At 40.3% G+C, this 27,646-nt stretch overlaps 4 protein-coding genes and 1 long non-coding RNA gene across 10 annotated transcripts; 3 read left to right on the top strand and 2 right to left on the bottom strand.

The window, feature by feature from the left end:
• Nucleotides 1-8: 8 nt before the first annotated feature.
• LOC129378796 (anosmin-1-like) lies at nucleotides 9-7,618 on the bottom strand. Of its 4 annotated transcripts, none has more exons than XM_055059342.1 (13): nucleotides 7,409-7,618; nucleotides 5,849-5,896; nucleotides 4,846-4,911; nucleotides 4,536-4,758; nucleotides 3,983-4,167; nucleotides 3,717-3,846; nucleotides 3,411-3,607; nucleotides 3,137-3,263; nucleotides 2,927-3,034; nucleotides 2,533-2,621; nucleotides 2,213-2,384; nucleotides 1,651-1,877; nucleotides 9-1,503 (listed from the first exon to the last, which is right to left on the bottom strand). In XM_055059342.1, exons 1-13 carry the CDS (start codon nucleotides 7,604-7,606, stop codon nucleotides 1,378-1,380), a joined length of 1,896 nt encoding a protein of 631 aa, XP_054915317.1. In that variant the 5' UTR covers nucleotides 7,607-7,618; the 3' UTR covers nucleotides 9-1,377. The 4 variants fall into 4 exon arrangements, with proteins under 4 accessions (XP_054915317.1, XP_054915319.1, XP_054915316.1 ...); XM_055059344.1 differs by having other exon boundaries at nucleotides 10-1,536; nucleotides 3,173-3,263; XM_055059341.1 differs by having other exon boundaries at nucleotides 10-1,536; nucleotides 4,536-4,755.
• LOC129378799 (uncharacterized) lies at nucleotides 3,215-4,453 on the top strand. Its single transcript, XR_008608102.1, has 3 exons — nucleotides 3,215-3,295; nucleotides 3,404-3,503; nucleotides 4,002-4,453. It is a non-coding gene; the product is annotated as an uncharacterized LOC129378799 (long non-coding RNA).
• Nucleotides 7,619-14,147: 6,529 nt separating the features above from the next.
• On the top strand, nucleotides 14,148-16,163 carry LOC129378777 (DDRGK domain-containing protein 1-like). Its single transcript, XM_055059276.1, has 8 exons — nucleotides 14,148-14,354; nucleotides 14,746-14,889; nucleotides 14,996-15,114; nucleotides 15,189-15,290; nucleotides 15,361-15,483; nucleotides 15,560-15,598; nucleotides 15,676-15,781; nucleotides 15,895-16,163. Exons 1-8 carry the CDS (start codon nucleotides 14,267-14,269, stop codon nucleotides 16,053-16,055), a joined length of 882 nt encoding a protein of 293 aa, XP_054915251.1. The 5' UTR covers nucleotides 14,148-14,266; the 3' UTR covers nucleotides 16,056-16,163.
• Nucleotides 16,111-20,889, bottom strand: cars2 (cysteinyl-tRNA synthetase 2, mitochondrial). Of its 2 annotated transcripts, XM_055059274.1 has the most exons (15): nucleotides 20,509-20,889; nucleotides 20,387-20,437; nucleotides 20,184-20,301; nucleotides 20,039-20,110; nucleotides 19,840-19,945; nucleotides 19,681-19,761; nucleotides 19,272-19,401; nucleotides 18,877-19,010; nucleotides 18,260-18,327; nucleotides 17,697-17,763; nucleotides 17,478-17,616; nucleotides 17,280-17,403; nucleotides 17,108-17,206; nucleotides 16,819-17,022; nucleotides 16,111-16,561 (listed from the first exon to the last, which is right to left on the bottom strand). In XM_055059274.1, exons 1-15 carry the CDS (start codon nucleotides 20,691-20,693, stop codon nucleotides 16,481-16,483), a joined length of 1,659 nt encoding a protein of 552 aa, XP_054915249.1. In that variant the 5' UTR covers nucleotides 20,694-20,889; the 3' UTR covers nucleotides 16,111-16,480. The 2 variants fall into 2 exon arrangements, with proteins under 2 accessions (XP_054915249.1, XP_054915250.1); XM_055059275.1 differs by lacking the exon at nucleotides 20,387-20,437 and having other exon boundaries at nucleotides 20,184-20,289.
• Nucleotides 20,890-21,691: 802 nt separating this feature from the next.
• Nucleotides 21,692-26,626, top strand: atg3 (autophagy related 3). Of its 2 annotated transcripts, none has more exons than XM_055059322.1 (12): nucleotides 21,692-21,890; nucleotides 22,083-22,124; nucleotides 22,206-22,255; nucleotides 23,127-23,197; nucleotides 23,875-23,982; nucleotides 24,125-24,177; nucleotides 24,649-24,733; nucleotides 24,810-24,844; nucleotides 24,920-25,072; nucleotides 25,706-25,833; nucleotides 25,977-26,045; nucleotides 26,200-26,626. In XM_055059322.1, the coding sequence occupies exons 1-12, from the start codon at nucleotides 21,819-21,821 to the stop codon at nucleotides 26,279-26,281; spliced, it is 948 nt and encodes a 315-aa protein (XP_054915297.1). In that variant the 5' UTR covers nucleotides 21,692-21,818; the 3' UTR covers nucleotides 26,282-26,626. The 2 variants fall into 2 exon arrangements, with proteins under 2 accessions (XP_054915297.1, XP_054915296.1); XM_055059321.1 differs by having other exon boundaries at nucleotides 24,122-24,177.
• The last annotated feature ends 1,020 nt before the right edge of the window (nucleotides 26,627-27,646 follow it).

The raw sequence follows: 27,646 nt of genomic DNA, 5'->3' as shown, positions 1-27,646 counted from the left end.
GAATGTGAGCTGAGTCTTATTAGCTGTGTACTGAATTAGGAATAAAAATACCTTTTATGTTATCTGCGTTTTTAATCCCACATTTTCACTGACATCCTCTTTGTCAAAGAATGAGACAACTGTTTGATACACGACATTTTCAACAGTATTAAAACATTTACTAATTTTTAAACACATGCAAAACAGATTTATATTGGTGCATAAAATTGATTTCTGATGGAAAAAGCAGCATTTTCATACAGGCTATATGTTTTCTAGGAGGCACAACGGCCGTATGCATTCTAAATGTTTGAGATATTTGCCAAGGACATGAACAGACTTTTCATGCATGATCTACAGATGGCTTCCTGGATTGTACAACAGAGGGACATTTGCTTCAAAACTACAATTCATGAAAACGTACAGCATGCATACGCAGACACACACGCTGGCTGCTGCAGCCAGTTTTCTGACGTCATCAAAACGTCAGAAACAGAATTTGCTTGAAATTGACGTTTTAGCGTCACATCATGGTTCCTGAATTATTTCTTAAACGTTAGGTCCAAGATCACATTCTGAACACATTTACAAGTGTATTAAAAAAAAAATCACAATATTGTGTAGCAGTTTAATATTTTTGTGACTCAGAGCAATAAATCTATAAAAGAAACATAAATTCATTATTCTCGATATATTTTGCAGGCTTTTATTTCTTGTAATTTTGGTGATTATGGAAGAATAAAAATCCACCAGAATACCTCAGCAGATCACAGGCTGATCTGCTCCATGCTCAGCTGAATTTATGCAGCAATTTGTGCAAAAGGAGATCCAACTAAGTATTGAATGTAATAAATAAATAATTAACGCATTTTCCAGAAGTCTGACATTTTTGTTTAAAACTTTCGAAGTTTCTGATTTTCAGACTTCATTCTGTGTCTCATTATGTAAATGTAAGGAACCAGTTTTTGAGCTGAAGGTTGAACCCCCATGAAACTTTAAAATACCCCACAACTCTGTTGAATCCTGAAACCCTCCTTCTTAACTCAGTCAGGTCTTCACTGCTGCTACATCAGGAGGTTGAGGTCATGCAGGCTGGACTGCATGACCTCAGTTCCTGAGCAGGAACTGAGGAAATTTTCAGAATAAGAGTTGAAACAGCAGCTCAGGCTTTCAGGAAGAGCAGTGCATACACACAAAAATAAGTGTATTTACTTTAGAAATGACTTTTTATTGTAAGCTATTTCCATATATTTTTTAGCTTTTTTTTAGACTGAAAATATAAAGTCCACTAAGGAAACACTGACAAAAATAAATAGCCATAACTGGAGCAGTGCAGAAAGTTTATAATAAAGAAAGGAAGAAGCACATTGAGGAATGTTTCAAAGCGTATTCAGACGATCAGTGTGAGCTCTCACTTTGCTTTGCAATGCTCTGGTGCCCAGGAGTCTGAAAGGTGCGGCTGGTTGCAGGGCCTTCGCCCTCGGCCGAGATGACCCGAACCTCCAGGCGGTACACACTGGCAGGCTGCAAGCCCGATACAATCAGAACATTACTGTCCTGAAACAAGAAGCCAGGCATCAGTTGGGATGGAAAAATTACCAACTGTTCTACATTTACAAGCCTAATAAATCATTAGAGGTCATCTTTGTGCGACCAAAGAAGTTTACTGACCGGAGGTAAGATCTGAGACTGAGAGATCAGGCTGTGAGGCGACTTCCTGTTGCTGTGGCGTTTGGGCGAAACAACCTCCATCCATGTTGCCTGGTAACCAAGCAGCTGCTGGTTGGAAAGAGTCACGGCCAAATCCCAGCTAAAGATGGCCGACACGTTGTCACGGTGAGCTTGAAACGACGCTGTCAGGTTGACAACCTTCATGCGGATGAACTCCGGTGGCTCAGCTGGAAGAGCGGATCAAACAGGGAATGTTAGACTTTATTTTGAATTATGAGAAAAGTCAGAATATTATTAGAATAAAGACGGAATATAACCAAAAGTTGCAAATTTACTGGAAATAAGTTGTGCAAAGCTTTGTTTAATCTAATATGACCAGCTTGTCCATGTGTTGATTCAAAGTCCTGCTGATGTGTTAAAAGATGAAGTATTTCTATATTTGTAAACTTCAACATTCCTCATTTCATTTTAAATGTTTCGCTTAGGAGTTCAAGTGAATTCTGATGCAGACTGATTAAACACTGTTTTTTAATTTTTCGCTGTACTAATAGACATATCATACCCGTCTCTCCAGCACAGTGGATGGGTTTGGGGCTCTTAGCCTGGATGCCGGAACAGGAAGGAGTGAAGAAACTGGAGCTTGCTGCTGGAGGACGACTCTTTGAGCTGACTGGCTGCAGAACGACTTTGTACTTACAGGAGAAGAGCAGGCCTTGCAGACTGACAAAGTTCTTCTAAATCAGAGAGAGGGCATAAAAGTGCAATTTTCCCTAATTAAACATTCCGTTCTTTGAGAGGGGAGTTTGCTGGTGAGGAAAATGAAAAGCAATTCCTGCTTTTTCTTGAGAACAATCCTGCCATGACAGGAAAATGGTAGCTCACTCTTGTTCTGGTCTTCTCTGTGGGTTTGGTAAGGTTGTGTGTGCAGCTCTCAGGTCCCCAGCGAAGTCTGTAGAATTCAACTGAAGAATCTACAAAATGAAAAAAAAATCACATTAATGTTGTGGTGGAAAAGAAAAACGCTCAAGGAACGAGAAATGAAGATATTTTAACAGGAGCTAAACTGGATTACTTCAAGTTTAAAATTAAAGTAATTTGTGAATACTATATGTTAAAACTTAGCTATATTTACATGAAGTGATTAAAAACAACATGAGGTTTTGGGAAATCATGTTCAGTTTCAGGTCAGAGGTCAGACGGACATATTTTAGGCAACATCTCAAACACACTGCATCTGTTCCAGTGATTATATAACTAATTCTCAGACCATACCAACCTGAACTGGTCTGCCAGTACACATGAACACGTAGCTGACCGTCCTGGTAGAACGGAGTCCCAACGTCTAGAATGCCGCCTGCAGGATGTGGTGGTGCGGGACTGAAAGCTTCGACAGGAAACATGAGCAATTCATTGAAACATTTTTAAAAATGTGTGTGGAAAGAAAAGAGTTTGCTTTGTTATGTGGCTTTCAAATATTCATAATTACTCCTCTGGGTGATGAAATGGAGAACAGCTGGAGGACCTTTGAGCTCTGTTTGTCCCCAGTGGGACACACCTTGGACCTCCACACTGTACTTCCTGTTGGACCTCATGCTGCTCAGCTCCACCTGGTTCTTCAGAGACACAGACAAGCAAACTTGTAGAAGTAAGTAAGCAACTTGGCTAAAGCAAAAAGTATTAATGCATCACACTGTCAGCTTGGAAACAATATTTTAAATTTTGAGGAATAATCATTTATTCCCGTATTTCCCAGCTCTTACCTCTCTGACTGTCTTCCTCCTCTTGGTCACGGATGAGTGTCCAGCTGCTGTCCAGCTCCAGCTGACCTTGTAGTGGTGGACGGGAACGTCCAGGTCTGTCGGAATGTCCCAGATGATCCTTGCTCTCACGAGTCTGCCAGGGCCAAAGTTCATGTCGGCAACTCTCAGCTCAGACGGGGCCGGCGGACTGGAGGGGTCTGAGTTTGAACAGGGTTCTTATTTTCACACAATGCATTGGCTTAATGAACGAACTACAGACTTTAGCTGGCGTGTAATATGTCAGGAACAACAGATTTACAGTGTGACCTCTGTTAGTGCGGATGTGTTTGCTCGGAGTGGTGAAACCTCTGGTCCCATGGAGGTTTACAGCCGCCACTCTGAACTGATACCAACGACCAGGCCGGCTGTCAGACAGACTCGCCCCCAACTCTGTGGTCTGGGGTAGATTGAGACGAGAAACAGCAGAAAATACGATGTAAAGTGAAGCTCCTACTAAAAATCTAAAGCCTTGAAATGTAAAGTTTTCCCCACAGATTGTTTGCATTCATTTCTGTTGGTGTCAGAGAACTGACCTGAGTCTCTTCCTCCCAGGGGGTGGCGGTGTCCTCACCGGGCTGGATGCCAAAGTTCCACCTCCTCTGCAGAATGTAGACCACTGGCTCGGAGGAGGCGTTCAAACGGGACGACCAGCTGACGGTCAGGTGCCCGGAGGGAGATTCCTCAAAGCTCAGGTCCTTCTTTGGTTTCAGAGGAACACCTGGATGCAACATTTACAGAAAATTGTTTTTTAAAGACAAAAATTTGAGGGTAGAACAGCGTTTTTGTGTTCTAAACTGCTTTGTCATGTTAATTTTGAGAAAACGGCAGCGTTCACTCAAGATCAATATCGAACCGACAAAGTTTCAGATAATTTGGTATGCAGGGGGATTTGTCCGCTTGGATGACCAGTGTCCAAGATTTCCTGGTTGATGTCGCTTCATAATTTCCTCGTGATGTCACAAAAAGAAGCAGAGAGGTGTTGTCTTAAAATGTAAATGTACATGTAAAACTTCAATCAACTAAAATATTGCGAATAAACCTATCAGGCATATCATTTTACTTTTTTTTTTTTTTTTTTAAGAGTACCCTTGTATAGGTCTTTGGGAGGCTGGCAGGTGTGTCCACAACCATTGAAGCAGCACTTCTTCTGCATAGAGCATTGCTTGTCATGGTCACAACCTGCTATGCACGCGGCTGCAAACCCACTGGCTCCCTCTGGTGGTGGACAGCTGCCCTGCTTCGCTGCCAGGACTGAGTGAAGGAAGTGACAGCTGGCCACACACTCCCACTGCTTCCTCTGAAGCACCTGCTGCATAGTTAAAGTGTATTAATTGGTCAAAATCCTTTTGATAATACATTAAAACACAGAAAAGATGGATTGTATGTAGCAGCTTACCTCACAAAGTTCTCTGCAGTCACTTCTCTTCTTCATCTTCCAGTCATGCACGCATGGCTTCAGACACTGTGGACATAATGGTAATCATATTGTTGTGGTAAATAATTTAGCTGGATTTACATCAGTTTAGTTCTCCTAACTGACAGTTAAAGTTGCTCTAAATTTATTAGACTGAGGGAAATAACAAAGCTCTTTCCTCTGGCTACTTCTGCAGCCCACAGAGTTAACAGCATGGACACTATGGTGTAATTTTATGCTGTAATGAGAAACAGTGGGAATGAAACATCACAAGGACATGAGAGTGAGTCATCTTAAAGTTGTAGAAGCAATCTGAATATTTTTCAATCATTTTTGCTGAACTTTCTTAAAAATATATATACAACTGTTATGAATTGTGTTATGAGTTTAATTGGAGGGAACAACTCTTTAGCAATGCATTGCAAAAGTTGCTATGTGTTACGTTTTTACTATGGAACATTTTCCTTCAGTTCTATCCTCAGACGCCAATTCCAAATGGAAATTGGCATATCAAGTCTGTAATGACACAATATTCTCAGACTCAACTTTTGAAAACCCAAAGGGCAAAAACAGAAATATAAAGGAACTACACTAAAGTCAGACTGGTAGCCGCTTTGCAACCCTGCCATCTCCAATTTCTCCTCACTGATCTGCCTGCAGCATGTCCACAAAATACAGAATGACATTCCTGCCGCTGCCCCATTTTTCAATCTAATTTTGTTTTCTGCTTCATTTCCTCTTTATATCATCTCACTCCGCTGAAATAAGACAAGAGAGAACTTTGTGAGGAACATCCTGAAGGTTTTTCACGTGTTTTCTGTAGAAAGTAGAATGCTGTTTAAGCTATTTTTTAAAACCTTAATTTATTCTTTACATTCTTTTATCACAAGGTAGGTGACGCATTATCATAACCGGATGCAATTTTTGTAACATGTATGATACAAACGGCAGTAAAGATTAAAAATGTAATGTACTTGTTTCCTACCTGGGAGCACTGTTTGTTACCATGGCACCAACCCAGCGATCCATTACCCTGAGGAGAACAAGATGGAGGACAAAGGCAAAAAGTTGGTCTTTGTACACATACAGTATACAGGAAAATGTTACAACTCCTTTTGTCTAAAAAAGACTAATCACAGCTGTTTTTGTCTGTCACACCAGTCTGGCTAATTGCTGTAAATGGATTTAACTTAGGAAAGAATGTGATAACGGTTGATATCTGACAATAATGTGATCGTTTTGGCCACTTGAAATGTAAAAAGTATCACAAAAATTTGTAGAAACACACATTTGTTTGACATTTCGGCAGTTTTTCCTGATCAAAAAGTGTATTGGTACACTTCACACATCGACTCTTAGCTTTCACCTTAATATGCACTTTCACTGTTGCTTTGAATGTAACATGCATGATTTTATATGATGTTAGAACAGATCTCTCTTAAATGCAAAAAAACAGAAAAAAGATGCATATTTTTGCACCTAAACATTTACTGAAAATAACACCTTAAAGTTCTAAACTTACTCAAGTCCTGGTTTCCCAAAGTGCATCCTTTCCAAATGGATATCATTTGGTAAGTGCATCCTTACCAAATGATACTTTCAGCTTTTTATGACAGTTTGAATTGGTTGATTTGCAGCATTGTGGTTATTTACCTCAGCTGCCTGAGCTGCATTTAGATATATATATTGAAAAAAATCCAGTAAAAGCAAAAATACCTGTGAATACTGAATAAAGAATCGGACCAGGTCCACTTTACTTTGCCTTTTCAGGACAAAGTGTGAATAAATTTTTTATTCACACTTTTGTGGACAATCTTTAAATGTAATACCTGTGACAGATTCATTTTATTATGTTGGTCCAGCTCCTAGTTGGTGCTATGTTGGAACCAGAGTCAGAGCTCAGGTCTAAAGATAAAAATTTGATAAATTCCTGTCATTTTATAACTGAAACATTTAATAAATTAACAAAATGTGAAATGTTATTGGCTTACACATTGTCAGTGCACTAACAGCACCAGAATGAGAGCGTATTAAACACTGACCCAGCATATCAATAAATAAATAGAGCGTAAAGCGAAAGAGAGCTGAGTCGAATAATGTCCTGCTGGGCTTCAGGACTGAAGGGACGGCTCACTCTGTCAGGACTAACAGCCAAGCTTCAGAACCGTGTCACTGCATGCGCCGGTGCACACGGCACGTGCCATTGCATGCTCTTGACCTGGCAGGAACAGAACCACTGGATGAAATACCGTCCTAAAATTTAGGGGGTTTAATATGTTTGAGATGACGGACATCATCATGTCAATGAACCCAAGATATAGAACTTAATTTGGATGAAATGATTGCAGTGTCACTTCTTTTATTTATTGGTAGAGTCTGAAAGATTGAAGTAATTTTACTTTAAACATAAGCAATTTATTTTTAATTTCAAATTTCAGTCACTTATTTTTTTCAAATATTGCCGGAATGACAGGATTCTACAAAGCTATTAGAATACACACCTCATAATTGATCTGCTGACTAAAACAAAGTGTCCTGTCCTTACCTTCAAGAGAATAAGGGGTGCAGCCATGCTGTGCAGGCTCAGGCAGCGGGACACACACCTTGCCCTGAAAACACTTTTTGACCCAGAGTCCCCTTCATCAGCAGCAGCGTACCGTTTTCCAGCACACACACCGCTGCCACAGAGTACAACAATCCACAGAACCAAGCTCATCCAGGTACCTCTGCTCAGCCTCTGCATCTTCCTTCCTGCTCTGAGGAGAAGTGAGCAGATCTGAGCATCACAAAGCCCAACAGTAAGCTTCCAGCTAAGGGTGGAGCTACAGAGGGAGCACAGTCAGGGTCATGATGGTGAAGGGCTTTCTGTGATCACAGTGTGCTGCATTTTGAATTGTCCAAAATGAAAACTAAAACACTGATTTTATGGTAAAATGTTTCCCTTCTTCCCTCATTCGTGAACAAGATCCTGAGATACTGGAACTCCTCCACTTGAGACAGGACATCCTCCCCAACCCGGAGAAGGCACTCTACTCTTTTCTGGCTCAAGACCATGGTCTCGTATTTGGAGGCACTGATCCTCATCCCGGCAGCCGCTTCACACTTGACTGCGAACTGCTCCAGCGAGAGCTGCAGATCACATCCCGATGAAACCAACACAACCACATCATCCGCAAAAAGCAGAGATGTGATCCTAAGGCCACCAAAACAGATCCCCTCAACACCTCGGCTGCGCCTAGAAATTCTGTCCATGAAAGTAATGAACAGAATCAGGGACCAAGGGCAGCCCTGGCGAAGTTCAACTCTCACTAGAAATAAACGCGATTTATTGCCGGCAATGCGGACCAGACTCCGACACCAGTCATACAGGGACCTGACAGCCTGTATCAAAGGTACCCCATACTCCCGGAGAACCCCCTACAGGGCTCCCCGAGGGACACGGTTGAACGCCTTCTCCAAGTCCACAAAAGACATGTGGACCAGTTGGGCAAACTCCCATGCACCCTCCAGGACCCTGCTGAGGTTGTAGAGCTGGTCCAGTGTTCCACGACCTGGACGAAAACCACACTGTTCTTCCTGAATCCGAGGTTCGACTCGTCCCCAAAGATTGGAGAGCCCAACCCAGAGTCCCCAGGCTCAGCTTCCTCAATGGAAGGCATGTTGGTGGGATTGAGGAGGTCTTCGAAGTATTCTGCCCACCTGGCCACAATGTCTCGAGTCGAGGTCAGTGTTGTACAGGGGAAAATATGATTGTGCTTTCTTTTATGGTTAATCATTGTTTTTGTGCTTTGCATGTATAGATTATTTTTTGGGTTTGTTGCTTTTCTTTTTCCTTTTTCCCCTTTAACAATCCAAACGCACTAGACTGAAGACGGGGGTTGTCTAGGGAGACGGAAAGCACTAATTGGCCACCTATACAGGTGTCAGCCAAGGCTGATTAAAATAAAAGGAGGCTGGATGGGCAGAGGGCAGAGAAGAAAACTGGTTCTGCAGCCCACAAAAACTGACACGCTGCGGAGCGAGGGGCAGACGGAACCTGCACGTCAGGTGCAGAATATCGGGAGTTGCTGGACCATCGTGCAGTCTTCGGGCTGCACTTCGTCTGGTCCCTCACCATCATTATTGATCATCTCATACATAAAGAGCTGTTAACTACAAAGTAAGCCCTGACACACAGCCATGTTCATGGACTGACTGAAGGAGCTTTCTAGAATTAAAAACACATCGTTTCAGGTTTGATATGTTTTATAAAGTATGGCTTTGTCACTCATAAAATACAGCACAAATTTTCATTAACATTTTCAGTTTTGATAGAGAATTCACGAAGACAAACATTCTAACCACAAAGATTTTGCAGTCGAGGCAGTTCTCTTCTGCCTGTAAGATTGTGGGTTGAGAAGTCTTTTCTGCACAGATACTCAGATTTAAATGTGTTCTGGTCTACAGCAAAATATCCATGCTTTTACTTCCCCTTTGCCTAATTATACATGGAAGTGGAATTATGTGAAAGAAAGAAAAAAAAAACTACTTTTGTTCAGAACTTATGTCTACAGTCACTTGTCCTTGCAGGGTCTCATCCATTGCAACTGAAGAACGAATGCTGGTGAAAGAATCAACTCAACAAAGTAAAGATATAAATGAGAAACACACATACACAAGTGTGATCAAACACATACATGTTTATTTGTTTGTCTTTGGGAAACCCTATACTGTCATCAGATTCAAATTATTCATACTGATTCGTTGATTCAAAGTTGCCGTTGATTCCAACAGCTGAAGTAGTTTCTGATTTTAATGCAACAGTAATATGAAGCCTGTATAGAAACTCAGTGGCTTCAGGTTGCTGTGAAGAGGCTCAGTTGCAGAGGTCGGTGCTGCAGCATATTGCATACGCTCCTGGTGTGGAGATGAAGCCCCGACACACGGCCATGTTCATGCACTGGCGAAAGGAGCTTTCTAGAATTAAAAATACATTGTTTTAGATTTTGATATGTTTTATAAAATATGGCTTTGTCACTCATAAAATAAAGTACAATGTTGAGCAGCAGTTTTTATAGAGAACTCACGGACTGGGCCTGTAAGGATGACAGCACCACAGGCATCTTGTCCTACTGGACAAGTCTGGATGCTGGTGGGGGTGCAGAGTTCACTGGACCAGGAGAAACATGATTTACATCTCAGCGCGTCTCCTGGAAATGACACACATAAAAAGAATTTCACAACTAATAGCTATGGCGTTTTGTAGACCATTGATTCTACAGAGAAGCTTGTTTGAGACTTCGGACTTTGAAGAAAATAATTAAACCTTCTGTGCCAATTGTTTTGACTTTCAGAAAGTAGAAATCATTTTGTGACTTAGAAAAATTGTTATATCTGTTTTGAACTGTAACAGTAATTATTGATCCATAATGAATGCAACTCTTTCATAGTATTTAGTAAAATTTCAGAATGACCTTAAATGAAAAAGGCCATACAATGACATTATGCTCATGCTGTGCGGCTCTGTTAAAGTTTTGTCTCTGTTGGGTCTCACTTTAGGTTGAAACAGGGAAGCGATACATGCTTACCTTGGTGCAGAGTCATCAAGAGAAAGAAAACACCCGCTACAAACCTCATTGTCAGTCTGCAAAAAAGAGAGTGAAACTAAAAGTAAGCAGTGTTCTTCAGTTGGACCTGCGCAGGTCAATCTAGTCCAGTTCACTTTTTGCAGAAATTCATGGCAAACAGCAGCAACAATTGATTGATGAACAGTCATGGGTTTGAAGACCCAACCTGCAGAAATGCCATATTGGAAGCTGACTGGATGAGAAACAGACATCGGAGACTAACGCATGGCTTCTAAAAACTTCAGCTGACTCAGATTTGTCTCCAAAAAACTTAAGACTTGACTTGGATTCACTGTTGAAGATTTTCCACTTGAGATGGACTTGCTTGACAAAAACCTGACACTTGTCTAATCCATGTCAATAACAACAAGTCAAAGACAGCAGGGTTTAACTAGACAATATATTGTTACTCTTTCTAACTAGTTTCTGTACAAGATGGAACTCAAGACCATGAGGAAGTTAACACTGAAGCCTTTTAACTAGTTTACCTTAAGATCAGGACCATTAGTGAGTATGGTGCAGTATAACATAAATACATGTGTGTAATGCAACTACTCATCTCACATTAATGTTCCTCAATTATTTACAATAACAGTGATAGCATTAAAAACATGGAGGACAAAGAGAATAAAGACAGCGAACCAAGGAAAGTCAATCTGAAACACTGTCTGTGGAGCTCTCACAAGTGAAGCTGCATTAAGAAAAACATTCTAAAAACAAAGATTTTGCAGTCGAAGTTTTCTTCTACCTGTTAGCTGGTGGGTTGAGAAGTCTTTTCTGTACAGATGCTCAGATTGAAATGTTCTTGTCTTCAGTAACAAATCCATGCTTTTGCTTTCACTCTGTCTAATTATGCAGTTACATCAACCACATGTGCCTGCCTTGTCTAAGATAGAATGTGATTGGTTAGGAAGTGGAATTTCATGAAAGAAAAAAAAAACACAAACCACTTTTGTTCAGAACTTTTATCTACATCCACTTGTCCTTGCGGGGTCTCATCCACTGCAACTGAAGAACTAATGCTGATGAAAGAACCAACTTAACAAAGCAAGGATATAAATGAGAAACACACATACACAAGTGTGATCTAACACATACATGTTTATTTGTTTAAAATCAGAAAATGAAGTAGTTTCTGATTTTAATGCAACAGTAATATGAAGCCTGTATAGAAATCAGTGGCTTCAGGTTGCTGTGAAGAGGCTCAGTTGCAGAGGTTGGTGCTGCAGCATATTGCATACGCTCCTGGTGTGGAGATGAAGCCCTGGCATACGGCCATGTTCATGCACTGGCGAAAGGAGCTGCCTGAAATCAGAAAACCAACGAGAAACATGTCTGAGCAGTAGCACTTCTGCATTTTAAAAGACAAAATAAACCAGTTTATATTCTAATGATCAGAATGAATGTTCAAACAAATTATGCTGCTCTTCTTGAGTACTCACTGATGGCGCCTGTTAGGATGACAGCACCACATGCATTCTGGTTTCTTGAGCATGTCTGAGTGCCGGTGGGCTGGCAGAGCGAACTGCTGGAGGAGTAACAGTAGTTACATTCCAAGGCCTCTCCTGGGAAATACCAGTAAATATGGAAATGGATTAGCAATGAACAATGTCTCTAAAGTGTGGAAATCTGCTCACATTTGTATAAGCTGTCTGCTATTAGGGACGTCCAAAAGTTTTCAGACACGGACTGTGTTCGTGTCCTCACCTTGACAGAGAGTCAGCAAGAAGAAGAAAACGCCCACTGCACGCCTCATTTTATCTGTAAAAAACAAAATTCCAGAAAATTCCAGGTTCCAGAAAACATATTTGTCCTCACCTCATATGAGTAACAGAACCTTTAATTTACCCCCAGCTTTGTGATAAAAAAGTTTGGAAGCAGAGAGGATTTTTAGACCACACAGGCCAAATGTCAGGTTTCTGTAATTTAATAAACTGAATCAGTAATAAGTTATCCAAATTTTGTGTGATATTTAATAATTTAACATGACAGAGAGACAAAAATGTAACAAGTAAAGTTGATTGTACTATTCTCATTGCTGTCAAGAAATTAGATTCATTCAAAAGCTCTTGATTTTATTCTATTCTATTCAAATCTAAGTCCAAGAAAACACACAAAATATATTTTTTTGTGTTCTTTATAATAATGTAAAAATGTAAACGATTTTGTTTATCACTAAAGACTACTAAATTGAAAAGGGGCATACAAAAAGTTTTTAATCTTTTCATCATTTATAGCTTTTTTTTAAAAGTTGAGAATTATAGGTTGTCACAATACTGGAAAGTGAAATCAAGCAAATGTATTATATTAGAAAAAAAATTGGGTTTTAATTCTGAAATATGTCAAATACTTTACAAGATTAAAACAGTACAGATTCTCTGGAGTGTAACAAATATGTCAACAAAACAATATAGTTTAAACTTACAATAGAAAAACATGCATTTAATTTTTTATAAATGGATAGAGATTGTTAAAGAGCAGAAATAGAAAGTTTGAGTCTCTTACCTAGTTGTCTCTGTGCTCAGATCCTCAGACTGGAAGGTGCTTCCTTGTCACTGCCCCTTTAAACCAACAGTGGCATCAACTCTGCCTGCTGATTGGTCGATTCTGACTAATTAAGTATGTTGGAAAAGAGGAACTGTCAGGCTTATCACAAGTGATGTTATGATGTTGTAATATGGGAAAAACGGAACCTTCCTGGATTGCTATAAAAAGTCCTGCTTTACGTAAAGCTTTGAGTGTGGAAATGATACTGTCGATACCTGCAACAATCTGAACTTTATTACAAAGCTTAGGAACTAAAAGATTGTTTTATGAGTTTGTATTCACTCACAAATCACTCACCGATCTACCAGCACTTAAGTCATGCATTTTTATACATTTATTGCTCCTAATAAAAGACTTGTATATTTTCCCAGTACACAGTCCGTGTGTCGTCTTTAGAAAAGACAATACAAGTCGCATCAGAATGTGTTTCCTCATAACAAAATCGGTTTGGTAAAGTCCAGGCTTGCGAGATTCCCTCTGTTTCCTCTAAATGTAACAAACAATTTTGACGATGTCTCCAAACAACTGCATATGCAGAGTGTATCTAGCTTTTTTGTGACCTCTTCCTCTCTCAGTGACCTTTCAGTTCCTGTTAGTGTCCTGCACTGTTCAGGATATTTATTATGACACTGTTATGACAGAGAGCTTCAATAAAATATGTCTATGGTGTTAAGGGTGTCTATTTATTTATCCAACTGTTTGTGAATTAAACCACCCAATACTTCAAAAGCTATAACATCATCATCATCATCAACTGGGCTTGTCTGCATTGTTCAAAATCAAACTAATGTTGATTAATATTGAATTCAAACGTTTGTCACTTGCTGGTGTGTTTTCCTCTTTCTCTGCAGCCCTCCTCATCAGTTCCAGAGTATTTATGACCTGTGGAAAACTAAAATATTCACAGTGTGTTTACTTTTATCAGAAGTTTATTCAGTATTAATCTTATAATATTTAATCAATTTATATATATATATGCATAATCTGATTACATATTTGGAAAGTGTTGTTTTTAGTCCTTCAGTTTCAACTTTTATTTCCTATTACTGTACTGTAATGTTGATTTATTCGTAGTTTGCGCTCCACCCCACAGCACTTGTCTGAAGAACCAGCAGGGGGCAGAAACGCCCCAATTCGCTGTTTTCCAGCCGCCTAAAACCAAAGAAAGAGTTGTAGTCCTATTGAAACGTCGCACTCTCGATACTAATGAGATGAATAGTTATTTATTTAAAACCAGTATTCATTAAGCCATGGACATAGTGCTGTATATTCTAGCTGCTGCGGTCCTTCTCGTCCTCATTGTGTTCGCGCTGAAGGTGCAAAGGAAAACACAGGACGGTAGGTTAGCTTGAGGCTCATGCTACGAAGCTATGCTAACTTTTGAGACGTTCTTAACTTTTAGACGAGAACATTTTATGACTCAGAGCTCTGTTTGCTGTAAATGTAAATACTTATTAAGGCTGCGGGGATGAAAGCTACTGGTTTTACTGTTTGCTGTCAGACTACGTCAGGTTACAGCTGTCGAAACTATGGAGGCCCAGGAGGTCCATGTAAACGCAATCTTTGAGACATCTGTTTTGTTTTAGATTATTTTCTGTGTACATATTAAACAAATTAAAACAGACATAATTCTTAATAATGACTATAAACCTATGTTATCAATCATTGTTGCAATAAATCCACAATGTGAACAATCTGAGCTGGAACCGGATGTGTTGGTTGTTTTCAGCTGATCAGGAGCAGAGGAGGGATGTTGTCCGAGCAGCTGCGGCCCCATTGCGGGCCCCGGAGGAGCGGGGAGCCGGGATGCCCCGCAGGAGGAGGAACATGGGCGCTGTAATGGCCAACAGGCGGCCTCAGAGACCAGAGGAGGGTAAACTCCAGCAGCTTTCTGTTTGTTTGGTGCAAACCTCAGCTTAAACTTTGATATGAAACATTGACCGTTTGGTGAACACTATTGAGTGTGTAACAAATTTCAGAAGAGGAGCCTGTGGAAGATGAGGAGGCAGAGCTGCAAGCTGCCCAGCCGGCAGCAAAAATCGGAGCTAAGAAGCAAAAGAAGTTGGAGGAGAAACAGGCCAGGAAAGCCCAAAGAGAGGTGACGAGACATTCTGGATGTTGGACGCAACAATTTCATCATTTCAGTTTGACTTTTTTTTTTCATTATGTTAGGCAGAGATGGAGGAGCGGGAGGAGAGGAAGAGGATGCAGGAGCTCCGAGAGGAGGAGAAACGTCAGGAGGAGGAGAGGGAACGGAAGCTGGAGCAGAAACAGGTTGGTTCCTCTGCTGCCGATTCCTGCTGCCTCAGGAGGAGCTGAGAGCCTGAGCCGATGTGTTTTGCAGGAGGAGGACGAGCGGCGCGCTAAAGAGGAGCAGGAGCGACGAGAGGAGGAGGAGTACTTGAAGCTCAAGGCCTCGTTCATCGTTGAGGACCAGGGAGAGCAGGAGCAGCTGTCAGAAGACCAGGTCAGATGTCCGCCACGCCTCTGTCCTGTTTTCCAAAGTGATGGTTTTAAACCTGTTCAACTTTTTGTGTTCTCAGTCCCGCAGTCTGCTGCAGGACTTCATAGAATACATCCAGGTGAGCTTGAACATTCTGCTTGCATATTTCGCTGTGCTGCGGTTTCAGAGATAAATGGGATCTGTTTGTGTCTGCAGACTTCTAAAGTGGTTCTTCTCGAAGACCTGGCGTCTCATTTCGGGATGAGAACACAGGATGCGATCGCCAGGCTGCAGGACCTGTTAGCTGAAGGCACGCTCACAGGTTAGCGCCCATTCACGGCTTCGTCCGTTCCTGCTAGATTTCAGTTTGAGGAGTTTTCTCATCTGACAGTAGCACATCTCCAACATTTAAAGTCGGTGTCCGTGTTGCTGCAGGTGTGATCGATGATAGAGGGAAGTTCATCTTTATCACTCCAGAGGAGCTGGACTCAGTGGCTCAGTTCATCAAGCAAAGAGGCAGAATCTCCATCACTGAGCTGGCTCAGGCCAGCAACTCCCTCATCAACCTGATGCCTGAGAGCTGCAGCTCCGCCTGACGGGCAGCAGGGGGAGCTGTGCACAACCACCACTGGAGCATATGACACCATAACGCCTGATCACACTTTTCATTTTGAAAAGGAATAAAAATAACATGTTTTCTTTGATTTAACATCTGCTCAATTGTGACATGAGATCTCAGAATGTTTTGGAATATAAAATATTTTCCAGAATATATGTTTGTTTTTTTTCCCTTTAAATTCTGGAACCATCTTTTGATTTCAGTTCTGTTTATCAGTTCTGAGAACATTAAAATGTGGCTCTATGGGGTCATAACTGCTGAGAACGAGTACAACAGTTCACAGTTTTACATTTTGTGACCAGTTTGGTCAGAATCCTGAGCCAAAGATCAAAACCAGTGACGATAAACCTTTAGTCCATCTGATTACTTCTAGGCAAAAACAGAAGAAAGTTCTGAAATCAGTCATGTTTGCTGGCCCGGTTCGTGGTTTATCTGTCCACTCTGAGTCGGCTTTATCTCCCAGGTGGACGTGGCTCCTCTGTCCTGGAAGCACAGAGAACACATCAGACCAGCCTCTGGGTGAATCTTTCTGTTTAACTAAATTATTCACATATATTTTTAGATCATATAAAGAATTTTTGAAATATTTGGCTCAGAATCTGAAGTGTCTCAGCACAGTGTTTCTTGACATGCTGGTGTTTGCAAAGCAGCCAATCCATGAGCACCATTCATTTTACTTGCTGATCCAATTTGCATGATAATTTGGAGCGTGGTATACACCAGATTCAGATGAAGCTTACCTTTATCACCACTCCTAATGGGGCCAGGTCCTTCCTGAGGGTGTCACAGGATTTCAGGAGTGGGATTCTATCTGGGTACAAGTCAGATTTCTTATCCTGAGAGTCCTGACGGGTGAGAGCGTACGCTCGGACTTCGCTTCTGAAACAAGTCAACTGCTCCACCACAGCCTGCAGGTTTCCACCGCTGCTCATCACGTCAGCCTCCTTCACACAAAAATGAAATAGTCATGAGAGAATAAAGAGGAAATCTGGGGTCAGACCACCAGCTGCTCCACATGCAGGTGCTGACCCGACTGTGCAGCAGGTCGATCCCGAACACGTCCAGCACATCTCTAACGTAGGCCACCATGGCTCCGAACACCGCTGGGCTCCGAGCGCCTCCCTCTGCCTGCACAGAAACACACACACTACTCACCACAAGGCCGCCACCCCAAATAGCCGAATAGGAGACCCTGCGTTACCGTAGAAACAGGCTGCAGCTGGCAATTTCCATAATAAACCAACTTCATCAGTGCATTGACGGCTCTGGGTGTGTCAAAGTCATCCGCAAGCGCTGTCCTGATGCTGGATTTAGCTTCAGTCAGGCTGAGGAAACAATGAAACTCAGAATGAAATGGAGAAAAACACAAATGATGGAAGAACCAACTAAACCTCCATACCTCTGCCAGAGAAGTTCCTCCTGCATAGGTGGACAGTGGAGGTGGCCCTTCATGTAGGCCTGAGCGGTGCTGATGAAGGTACGGATGGTTTCCAGAGAGGTGCGGGCCTCCGACATGCTGCCGTCACTGTAATCTATCGCTATGGAGATAGCAGGACAACATCACGCTCTGACAGCGGAAAGAGAGACTCCATAATCATTCGTTTTTCAGATTACCCACCAGTTCTATATTTGGTCGACAGACAAAACATCCGAAACTCTTCAGCAGTGTGAGACTGTAGAAAATCCTGATAGAAGAAAAAAAATATTTACTTCAAGCATGAGAAGCACAAGACAAGCTGCTGCTGTTTATCGTTTCTTTTGCTTTTTTTTTTACTTTAATGAAATGTTTCCAGTTCAGGTAGAAATTGCAAATATGAGATCTATCTGGTCACTTTCTAGCAAGTTTAGAGGTTTTACGAAAGCTTCCATCTCATGTAAGTTGCTCTATAGGCCCAGTGAAACTACAGAGCACTAAGGAGTTCACCAAGGCCTTGTTTTTGAACACCTCTTTGAATAACCTCTTCTGGACCAAGATACAATTACCTAAATTACAGAAGCACCTGGAAAAATGGTATGCAGCAGCTGATTTGTGAAGACAAGGTTCAAGGATTTCGCTAATGTGAAACAAGAGTAAAGAACAAAAAAGAAACCCTTAAAAAAATCTGTATGGAGTCCACAAAGTAGCTGGAGTTTTATGGTTTCCAGCTTAGCTTGAATTGTAATAATCTATAATATCTTTACCTTGATAGTGATATAGTTCTTCAGAGATTTAGACATTTTCTCTGCACTGCCTTTATGGTGTAAATGACCTAAAAGAATAAGAGCAGCCAGTTAGAGACATCATAAAGAGAAATTGTTACATTCATATCAACTATATTGTTACTGAATGTTAGACACTGGCTATTTCTATGGGTAAGTAGGGGAATATTAACATAATTGTGGAAAAGTAACAGATTCAAAGACCTGAAAATACTTTTACAACTCAGATTTTAAAAGGAGTTCACCAGGGCTTAATTTTAGGCCCTGTTCCATTTTTTTTCAAAAAGAAGAAGGTTTCTACAGCTGAGGTCCACCGACATGCAGATACCGTAATTCACACAGTTAGTCTAAAATGTCAATGTAGGCTGCTGAAGGCAGGGCCTAAAATTGATTAATACAAATGTTTTCCTAATTAACTTCTGTATTTCAGATAATAATGGGATTTCTACCACCAAGGGAGAACCTTTATCAAGAAATTATCATTCTATAAATATTTGGGTATTTTCCTTGATACAACATGAAGCATTGAAATATATTGATACAGTCCTTTGCCTTAAATGACAAAGTCCAAAAGGCTTTAGAAAATGTAAAGGATTCACCTGAATGAAGGAAGTAGTTGGCCCACTGTCCACACTGATGAAAAGCTTCACTCTGAGCGATCTCGTTCTCATGGTGAGGGAAGGCCAGGTCGATTCCTCCAGAGTGAATATCCAGCTGACTCCCAAACATGTGGCTGAAAGCAGCAGCACAATGAGAGATCTGTCAAAAATTGGGCCAGTAACTGTGTTACCCCTCAATAATATGAAGACTGAGCTCAACTCATTTTTCACGCTTTGATCCAGAGTGAGGGAAACAAATATCTACTTGTACAGTTTATGTAACATAACTTTCTCAGATTACATTTTAAAAATCTTCAATGCAGCAGTGACGAAGTTCATTCGCTGCATGGTGATAGAGTTGATCACAGTAGGAAACAAAGTGTGAGAAATCCAACCTGGCAACAGTGGAGCACTCGATATGCCAGCCGGGTCTTCCTCGGCCCCACGGAGATTCCCAGTGTGGCTCCTGAGCCTTAGAGCGCTTCCACAGAGCAAAATCCCTGGAGTCTCGTTTGTTTGAGCTACCTAGAGGAAATAGCATTTATTAGTATGTTATATTATTGGACAACTGGGCGGTTTAAATATAATATCTGGAATTAAAAGAAAAATGCAATGCAGGTTTGTTGAAACAAAAAAAAACAACAGCTGGACACTTGGAATTTAACCCTAAACTACAAAAATAATTCCTAACTAATACATCAGAACTAACCCAACAGAGCTCCTCCAATATGTTGTCATAAACAGTTCTCATATGTTGAACTCAGAAATTTGGAAAAACATAATATCCATCTTCTCATCGCCTACCAGACTGTCCACCAGGGCTAACAGCTCCAACAAACTTCCCATAGCGGTCACCGATGGACTGCACGTCAAAATATACGTCGCCTGCGACAAAAGGAGCCGACTCAGAGACAGGAGAAACACGAGCGTTATTTTAGAGAAGTAGAAATGATTCATGCTCACCTTCCTTTGTGGCATAAGCATGCCCATTTCTGATGATCCCTTCAATAAATGCAACAATATGATGCACATTCTCTGTGACTCTTAGATACACAGCAGGGGGAACCACCTGAAAGACAAGCAGAAGTCAAACTTTATTTTCTTTTACAACATAACAATCATCCTCTCTTCTGAGCAGACGTGATTACAGTTTGTAATGTACCTTTAATGACAGCATATCCCTCTTGAATTCCTCCTCATACATTCTGGAAATGACATCTGGAGAAACATTTTCCTGCCATGAGAAGAAAACACTAAACAACCGCTCTGCAGTCTCCCTCTGGTGGACAAATTAATGTGATCCAAACCTCCCAACTTCTTCTGATGATTTTGTCGTCGATGTCAGTGATAACCATGGCTTGGATCACAGTGACACCAAACATCCTGGTCAGAATCCTCTGCAGGATGTCAAACCTGACATAAGAACTGGGAGGAAGCAGAAAGTTCAGGTTCACTCATTCAGTCCTGCCTCTCAGTTCTTATGTCAATAGATCAGTGTTGACATGTTTACCATGCATGGCCCAGATGAGCATGGTCATACACTGTAGGTCCACAGCTGTACCTGTGATATAAAACAAGCTTTGTGGCTCATAAAAGCAGGTAGTCAGAGTGAGAGCCATGTGTTTTCCCTACCAGGTGGCTGTTCCTTCTCTTGCCAGGATCAGAGCTTCTTTCTGTTTGGTCAAGCTGTTGAAGGTCTTTATTCCCGTGTCGAAGCCTTTAGGAGTGATCCAGGCCTTCCCTGAAACGCTGTGTCTGACGGGGACACAGCGGCTGGACATGAGGACCCCGCAGAGGGCCTTTCCACTCCGGATCATGGCTCAGCTCTTTCAGTCACAGTGCCCTCTGAGCAACCGCTGTTAGCTGTTAGCTTCTGGAGCAGCAGCTACATCGTTCAGTGTCCCAGCTGTAATAATCAACATGCCGTACTAAGCCGTCTCTACATCTGTCATTAACGTCACAATACTGAAAGTCATTTGAAATTAAATCATGCTAACATATTGGCTTCCGGCTCAGTGACGTCTGCGGCTAATTTGAATATTTGAGACGTGATAGCGTCATAATTATTTCTTAACTTTATTATTTAAATTTTTACTATCTTATTTAATGTGTTCATAATGAATGTGTTGTCATAATGAATTTTGGGGGAAAAAATTGGTCCCGTAAAGATTGTATGTCAGCACTTCCGCCATGTTGTGAGTGGCATTTTTGTTAAAGAGCTGAATCAGATTTATTTGGCTCTGGTTCAGTGTACTTTCCACAGTGAAAAACAAATGGAATAAATAAATAAATAATATTTCTCTGCAGAGTTAAACCCAGAACTACTGCTGTCACATTTACCTGTACATTTATTTTCATTCAGCATTCAGCTGACTTTTTTCTTCTGATATTTCTCAAAAGATAAGTCACATTATTACATTTGAATCACACTAGAACAGATGCAGAGCATTAATTGTTTTATGTTGGCTGTTTTTTATTCGCATTTATTGTTATTTTTTGTCGTATTGATCACTATTACTAGAATAGAATTTTAAGAAGTGTCATCAAATTTTGTCAAACCAGGCGTTTTTCTTTTGTTTGTTTGTTTAATTAAATAAACAAAGTAATAATAATAATAATAATAATAATAATAATAATAATAATAATAATAATAATAATAATAATAATATAATAATAATAATAATAATAATAATAATAATAATAATAATAATAATTTCCAAGCGGGTTCTCTCTGTTTATTTGCCACACACAATGTTGTGGCGTACAGCATTGTTTCCGCCTGTGCCCGTGTATCGCGATAACTCGGACCCGGAAGTGTCAGTCTCGTCTCATGTGATCATTCTTTTTGGCAGCCTGCCTGAGTAGCTATGTGAAAATAAAGGTAGACTTTAGAGGACGGGGTTCCGAACAAGCTCGTTTCGCTGCTGAAGATCCGACCCAAGATGCAGAACGTCATAAACACGGTGAAGGGAACCGCTCTGGGAGTGGCCGAGTTCCTCACGCCCGTGTTGAAGGTAAACTTCCAGGGAGAAGCTAGCTAAGGTATCTGGGAGTAGGAAACCTTAGAAGTAAACAGAGCTGCGTTCAGTTGCATCTGTCGTTGCTTCACTCAAACACAGCTTCCTCTGAAGCTCTAGGAAATCTAAAATATTGTAGTTTTGTATATTTCTGGTTCCTAACACACAGCTTTGGGTTGTTCCTCATAGGAATCTAAGTTCAAAGAGACTGGAGTCATCACCCCAGAGGAGGTGAGAGCATACTTTAAATCTGAACATCATAATGAGGACAAACTAACTCAGGACTGTGTGTTTTTGTGTGTGTTGTTTTAGTTTGTAGCAGCTGGAGATCACCTGGTTCATCACTGTCCAACATGGAAGTGGTGAGTGGCCACATCTGGCTCTTGATTGGGCTCATCAAGCTCCCAGATACAGTGGGGTCAGAGGTTGCATTCAACTGTTTGCAGAGACAAAGTCATGAACTGGACTAGAAATGAGGTCGGGTTTATCTGTTGTCAGGCAGATAATGATTCAGGAACCTCCGGTTCAATTCAAAATACTTCCCCCATTATAGATTTCTTTCGTTTTTGCTTGTTTTTGGTCACACTGTGATGTTCCACATGATCAATCTAGATCAAAACAGTCATTTCCAAATAAAAATGTCATTTTTTTTCCCCATTAACTAATCTAGTATCTAAGATTCTTAATGCATTCACTATTAATTAATTAAAGTGCTGTTTGTCTACAGGAATGATTATGTTTTCTGTCTACTTTGAATTGTCAGATAGGTTCTGATTTGACATTCAGGCAGTAATAAATCTGGATATTGAAACTGAACCAGCAAATTTAATTAAGTACAGTTAATTCAAAATTTAGTAAGTGATAAAGTTCTAAATTTGCATAAAATTAGAACAGTTTCTGCTCTAAAATGCAATTATTTTTGAAAATATTTTCTAATCTTTGATATTCTAGTTAGTGTTATCTGACTTATTTAAGTGTGACAAAAAAATCAAAAACAAATCACTGTGTTTGATTACTGTCTATGTTCATAAAATCTGATTTGACGAGTAACCATGCCAACCAGGATGTTGCTCATATCCAGGAGGACAGGAAGTGAAACTGAAGGTTGAGTAAAAATCAGGTTTCCTGTAAAATGTTGTTTTCTAATAAAGATTTTTGGCCGTCTGGATGAACTCTTGTTGCCATGGTTTCCTGATGTAGCCTTGCCTTATATGAATGAATGTTTCTGTTTAGGGCCTCTGGGGAAGAAGTAAAGGTTAAGCCATATTTGCCACAGGACAAACAGTTTCTGTTGACCCGGAATGGTAAGTCCAGGTCCAGTTCACACTTTCGTTCTGATCCATTTGTTCTGGAAGCAGCATTCCCATCTGGAGATTAATTTAAAGTCTTAAGTTGTCACTCAAAGAAAACAGACGCTAGGTTTTAGTTTCTCAGTGAAGAAACTAAAACCTAGTGTCCAAATGTGCTCATATTTGGTTCCAGAATACCAAATATGAGCACAGTTGGTTCTAACTGTTCAGACATTTCAGTTTAGTTTCTATTTTTTTTCTTTAGTTTATTGAATAATATTCAGTACCAGTTTATCCTGGTTTAAATCCTCATTTCCTTTTTCCTCATCTACTGTTGATCCTTCCTTCTTTTCTCCTGTGTTTTCCTTCTTGTTCTTAATTTCTTGTTTCATACTTAATTTCTTTGTTGTTTCTTCCTTCCATTATCCCATCCATTGAGTCTGGAATTTTGACCTGGAATACAGGACAGGAACGTTGCTGTCAGTCCGGCCCTGACTCCCATGCAGTCACACTTCCTGCTATCGGTTTAAAGAGATTTTTCTTGGTTGTTGTTTAAGCCTTCTGCAGGTCTTTAGGTTCTCAGAGCTCACTCTTTTGTTTCCTCTTTGGATTAAACTCCAGATGAATCAGTTTGCCCAGATTTCTGCTCTCAACATCTATTTTCTACTCTTCTTCTTCTCTTCCTCCTCCAGTTCCATGCTACAAGCGCTGTAAACAGATGGAGTATTCAGATGAGCTGGAAGCCATCATAGAGGAGGATGATGGAGATGGCGGCTGGGTGGACACCTACCACAACTCGGGTAGGAGAACCAGTTCTGATAAGCATGTGGCTGATTGGACCTAATCACCGGGAATCCCAGCCTCCAGTTCTGTCTGTGTAGTTTCTTTTCCACATTGACTAAAGTATGATTAAGGCTGATGTTTATGTGTGTGTCCCAGCAGGTGTGTTAGGCGTCACAGAAGCAGTACGAGAGATTTCTCTGGACAACAATAAGGTCAGCTACTTTACTCTGTGTTTCTTAGAATGACAGAACCAAGCGTGTATTTTGAGCTGACTTCAGGATTTCTGCTGTTCCTTTTCACATCTGGTCTCATTATAACCAATTTCTAACACACTAAATGTTTTATTAAGGTAGTAGATGCACTATTATCTTCATAAAAACATTCTCCACCTTCTCTTGCTTCTCGTCCTCCTTGTCCGTTGTGATCAGTAGAAGAGATGAGATGGTTTGAACTTTCTCTTTGGTTCTGCTCCTTTTTAACTTCTCTGGGATTTTATTCCAGGTATTATTTGAACTTTTGGGATGTAAATTAGCAGCTCACTGTTAGGAAAAAAAAAAAGAAACTATGGTTACCCATCCTAATAAATGTCAGAAAAGAAAAAGGTCTACTGCACAGCATCCAAAACACCACTGAACACACCACAATAAGAAATGTGGTGTGTTCAGTACTCTGAATACTTCCAGGACAAGAACATGAACGCCACGTCTGCACCGTGTTGCGATGACAATGAAGAGGAGGATGAAGACGAAGAAGCAGCTGACATGGAAGGTACCGATGTCTGAGTGTGTTGTCAGATCTCAGTGCCTGCTGCCGCTCTGACGATACCTTCTTGAACTTTGTCCAGAATACGAGGAGAGTGGCTTGCTGGAAACAGACGAGGTACATTCAGAGGGTTTCCTGGTGTCGGCGGAGGGGAATCCGTCTGGCTAACGACCATCTGTCTCCTGCTTCCAGGCCACACTGGACACCAGCAAGATGGTGGAAACCAAAGCCAAAGCAGAACCCGGCAGTGAGGACGCCATCCTCCAAACCAGAACCTACGACCTCTACATCACCTACGACAAATACTACCAGACACCTCGACTCTGGCTCTTTGGATATGATGAAGTATGTAGTTGAACGCTCAAGGTGTGCAGGGTTGTGTCTATAGATTATTTTCTTTAGGGGGTACAGGCAGGTGGGCAAACTGTAGAAGGGTCACACAGTAAAACTGCTATTTCATCTAAATATTTACCCAACAGAACACATGAATCTTTTTAGTATAATGCTTTATTAGGGCCAGAATAGATTGGAAAAAAGATTAAACATTCTCTGAAATTTTGAAACTAATCTCTTGAAAATTTGTGACTTTTTAAACATCAAATTTTCTATTTTTCCTTTAAAATTAAACTAAAAATGTTTGTATTTTTGGTGGAAATTTCTTATGTACAACGGCCCTCACACAGTGTTGTAGCTTAGCCATAGATTTGTAGGGCAAACAAAGGCACAGGCTAATTGTTGTAGCCTGTTTAGCTTAACTGTAGACAACTCTACTTCTGGTGCGGTTATGCTAACTCTATTGAACTCTACAACATAAAGTGAAAACGATTGAACCTACAAATTGCAAAAAAAATGTTTAATTGCCCCATTTAATTGCCAACATTCATCAAAATGTTTTATTCAATAGCCTGAGGCTGCTTTTTCTTATTAAACATCAACACGGACAAAACGCAAATTGATGGCAAGCTCTTTGTTTCCCAGGACAGGCAGCCATTGACTGTGGAGCAGATGTATGAGGACATTAGCCAGGATCATGTGAAGAAGACGGTCACCATTGATAACCACCCCCACCTGCCTCCACCCGCCATGTGCTCTGTTCACCCATGCAGGTGAGGAATTCACTTGGGACCGGTTCCTACACACTGTACACCAGAAAAACTACCAAACTGTTTACATTTTTCTACGAGGTTGAGATACTTTTGTATCTCAGACTCGTGGATAAGACCCTCACTGATCTGACCTTTGTTTTCAGACATGCTGAAGTGATGAAAAAGATCATCGAGACAGTGGCTGAAGGAGGTGGAGAGCTGGGAGTGCATATGTATCCTTTAATCTTACACCATGTGACACCGACTGCTCCACGTTTCTTGATCCAAACCAAACTGCTGTATATTCCTTTGGTTAGTTCAGTTTGCTGTGTTTCTGTGTTCTTGTGCTTCCATCCTACAACTGTTGTCCTTTACTAAGACTTCCAGGTATCTTCTGATTTTCCTAAAGTTTGTCCAGGCTGTCATTCCCACGATAGAATATGACTACACAAGACACTTTACAATGTAGTTCCAACTGCGCAGAAGTCCTTCAGCTAACAGTACATCTGATCCGCTTGGTCTCAACACAACTATAAAACCAGTTTATGTTACTTTGATGCTCTGTGGATGTAGGTGTATTAAGCCACGTGATGAATCATTTATTGTATAATTTGCTTGCTTTCGGTGAGAACCCGATGTGCATCTGTCCAATCCTGTCCAGATGTTTTTGATGGGCTCTATAAACTGTTCAACTCTACCGCTGCATTCTGCCAACTTTAAACTCATCATTCCTCACTGCTTTAGATGTACGAGTCAGGTTCTAAAAAATAAATGAAGTTCAGCTGAATAAATCCTTTTGTGGTGTGCTTGTGAATGTTTGAACTGCCTTCAATTCTGGTTTGATAATCCACAAATATCTGACAGTTTTTCATACCTCATTATTTGCTCTTCGAGCAAGGTTAAATCTTGGCTGATTTCATCATAATGCGGGCTGGAACTTTAAGACGTTAGTTTTGAGTAATTAATTGCGTTGAATTTAACATTAATTTTCATGTTAAAAATTTGAATAAATTTTTATGGACTTTGGTGAAGTTTTACCCACAATTCATTGCTACATGTGACCTTTTGAGTTAAAAGGTGGATTTATGGTAATGTTTAGTTGTTTTTTCCAGTCTTTATAGAAAACTCAAACAAAATAGCATGACGAGGCACACCTTAGAAATAAAAATAAAGCTCATGATAAACTGAGCAATCTTTTGTGACGTTCCAACATTCCACTCTCTTACATAAAATCTTTTCACTTTAAAAATGGAGGTGATTTTTTTAAAGGCAGAATTTGTGAATAACATTTAGCCAGAGCATTAAATTTATCACAATTTAACTCTTCATCCCCTATAAGAAAATCAAATTTAATTATATTAAAATTTAAAGATGGAATAGATTTCTTTTGAAAATCTTTCTTAAAGAATTAATGAAGTCGTAATTGAATAAAGGTGTATTGTCTCAAAATCTGAGCCACAAAATGCACTGGAATCAATATTTATTTTGAATGTCTTTTGCATAAATCATAAGGAAATATCTCTTTATGTGAGTGAAATAGAAAGCTATTTGCTTCTTATTTTCTTTAGAGATAAGATTTTCAAACGTTTTCTCAGGATAAAGGGAAAGAAAAATGATGAGTTTTTAGTAAAAGTTTTGGTCTTTAAGGTCAAAACATTCATATTTTCTTCTGAAAAAGACATTTTTGTTACCTGTGTTTTTTATATAAATGTATATATGCCGTATGTTTGTCCTTAACTTGATCTTTGTTGGCACATTAGCTCCACTTTATACCAAACTTACTTTTAGCTGCATCAAAGAGATGGTTTTATGAGTAACAGAAACACTTTTCTGT

Source organism: Poeciliopsis prolifica, unplaced genomic scaffold (genome assembly GCF_027474105.1).
Source record: "Poeciliopsis prolifica strain line A6 unplaced genomic scaffold, Auburn_PproV2 SCAFFOLD053, whole genome shotgun sequence".
NCBI classification, from domain to species: Eukaryota; Metazoa; Chordata; class Actinopteri; order Cyprinodontiformes; family Poeciliidae; genus Poeciliopsis; species Poeciliopsis prolifica.
The sequence above is the reverse complement of the archived record's forward strand: the minus strand, read 5'-3'. Positions and strand labels throughout refer to the sequence as shown.

Coding starts and splice junctions, on each gene's coding strand:
- LOC129378777 (XM_055059276.1), top strand. CDS start 14,267: ATGGACATAGTGCTGTATATTCTAGCTGCTGCGGTCCTTCTCGTCCTC. Junction 15,115..15,188: donor CCAGGAAAGCCCAAAGAGAG/GTGACGAGACAT, acceptor TCATTATGTTAG/GCAGAGATGGAGGAGCGGGA. Junction 15,291..15,360: donor GGAAGCTGGAGCAGAAACAG/GTTGGTTCCTCT, acceptor TGTGTTTTGCAG/GAGGAGGACGAGCGGCGCGC.
- LOC129378796 (XM_055059340.1), bottom strand. CDS start 7,606: ATGCAGAGGCTGAGCAGAGGTACCTGGATGAGCTTGGTTCTGTGGATT. Junction 3,847..3,982: donor CCTGGGAGGAAGAGACTCAG/GTCAGTTCTCTG, acceptor AATCTACCCCAG/ACCACAGAGTTGGGGGCGAG. Junction 1,537..1,650: donor AGTCTCAGATCTTACCTCCG/GTCAGTAAACTT, acceptor TTCTTGTTTCAG/GACAGTAATGTTCTGATTGT.
- atg3 (XM_055059321.1), top strand. CDS start 21,819: ATGCAGAACGTCATAAACACGGTGAAGGGAACCGCTCTGGGAGTGGCC. Junction 22,256..23,126: donor CACTGTCCAACATGGAAGTG/GTGAGTGGCCAC, acceptor GTTTCTGTTTAG/GGCCTCTGGGGAAGAAGTAA. Junction 24,845..24,919: donor GCTTGCTGGAAACAGACGAG/GTACATTCAGAG, acceptor TCCTGCTTCCAG/GCCACACTGGACACCAGCAA.
- cars2 (XM_055059274.1), bottom strand. CDS start 20,693: ATGATCCGGAGTGGAAAGGCCCTCTGCGGGGTCCTCATGTCCAGCCGC. Junction 20,111..20,183: donor TCATCAGAAGAAGTTGGGAG/GTTTGGATCACA, acceptor TTCTCATGGCAG/GAAAATGTTTCTCCAGATGT. Junction 16,562..16,818: donor CATTAGGAGTGGTGATAAAG/GTAAGCTTCATC, acceptor CTGTGCTTCCAG/GACAGAGGAGCCACGTCCAC.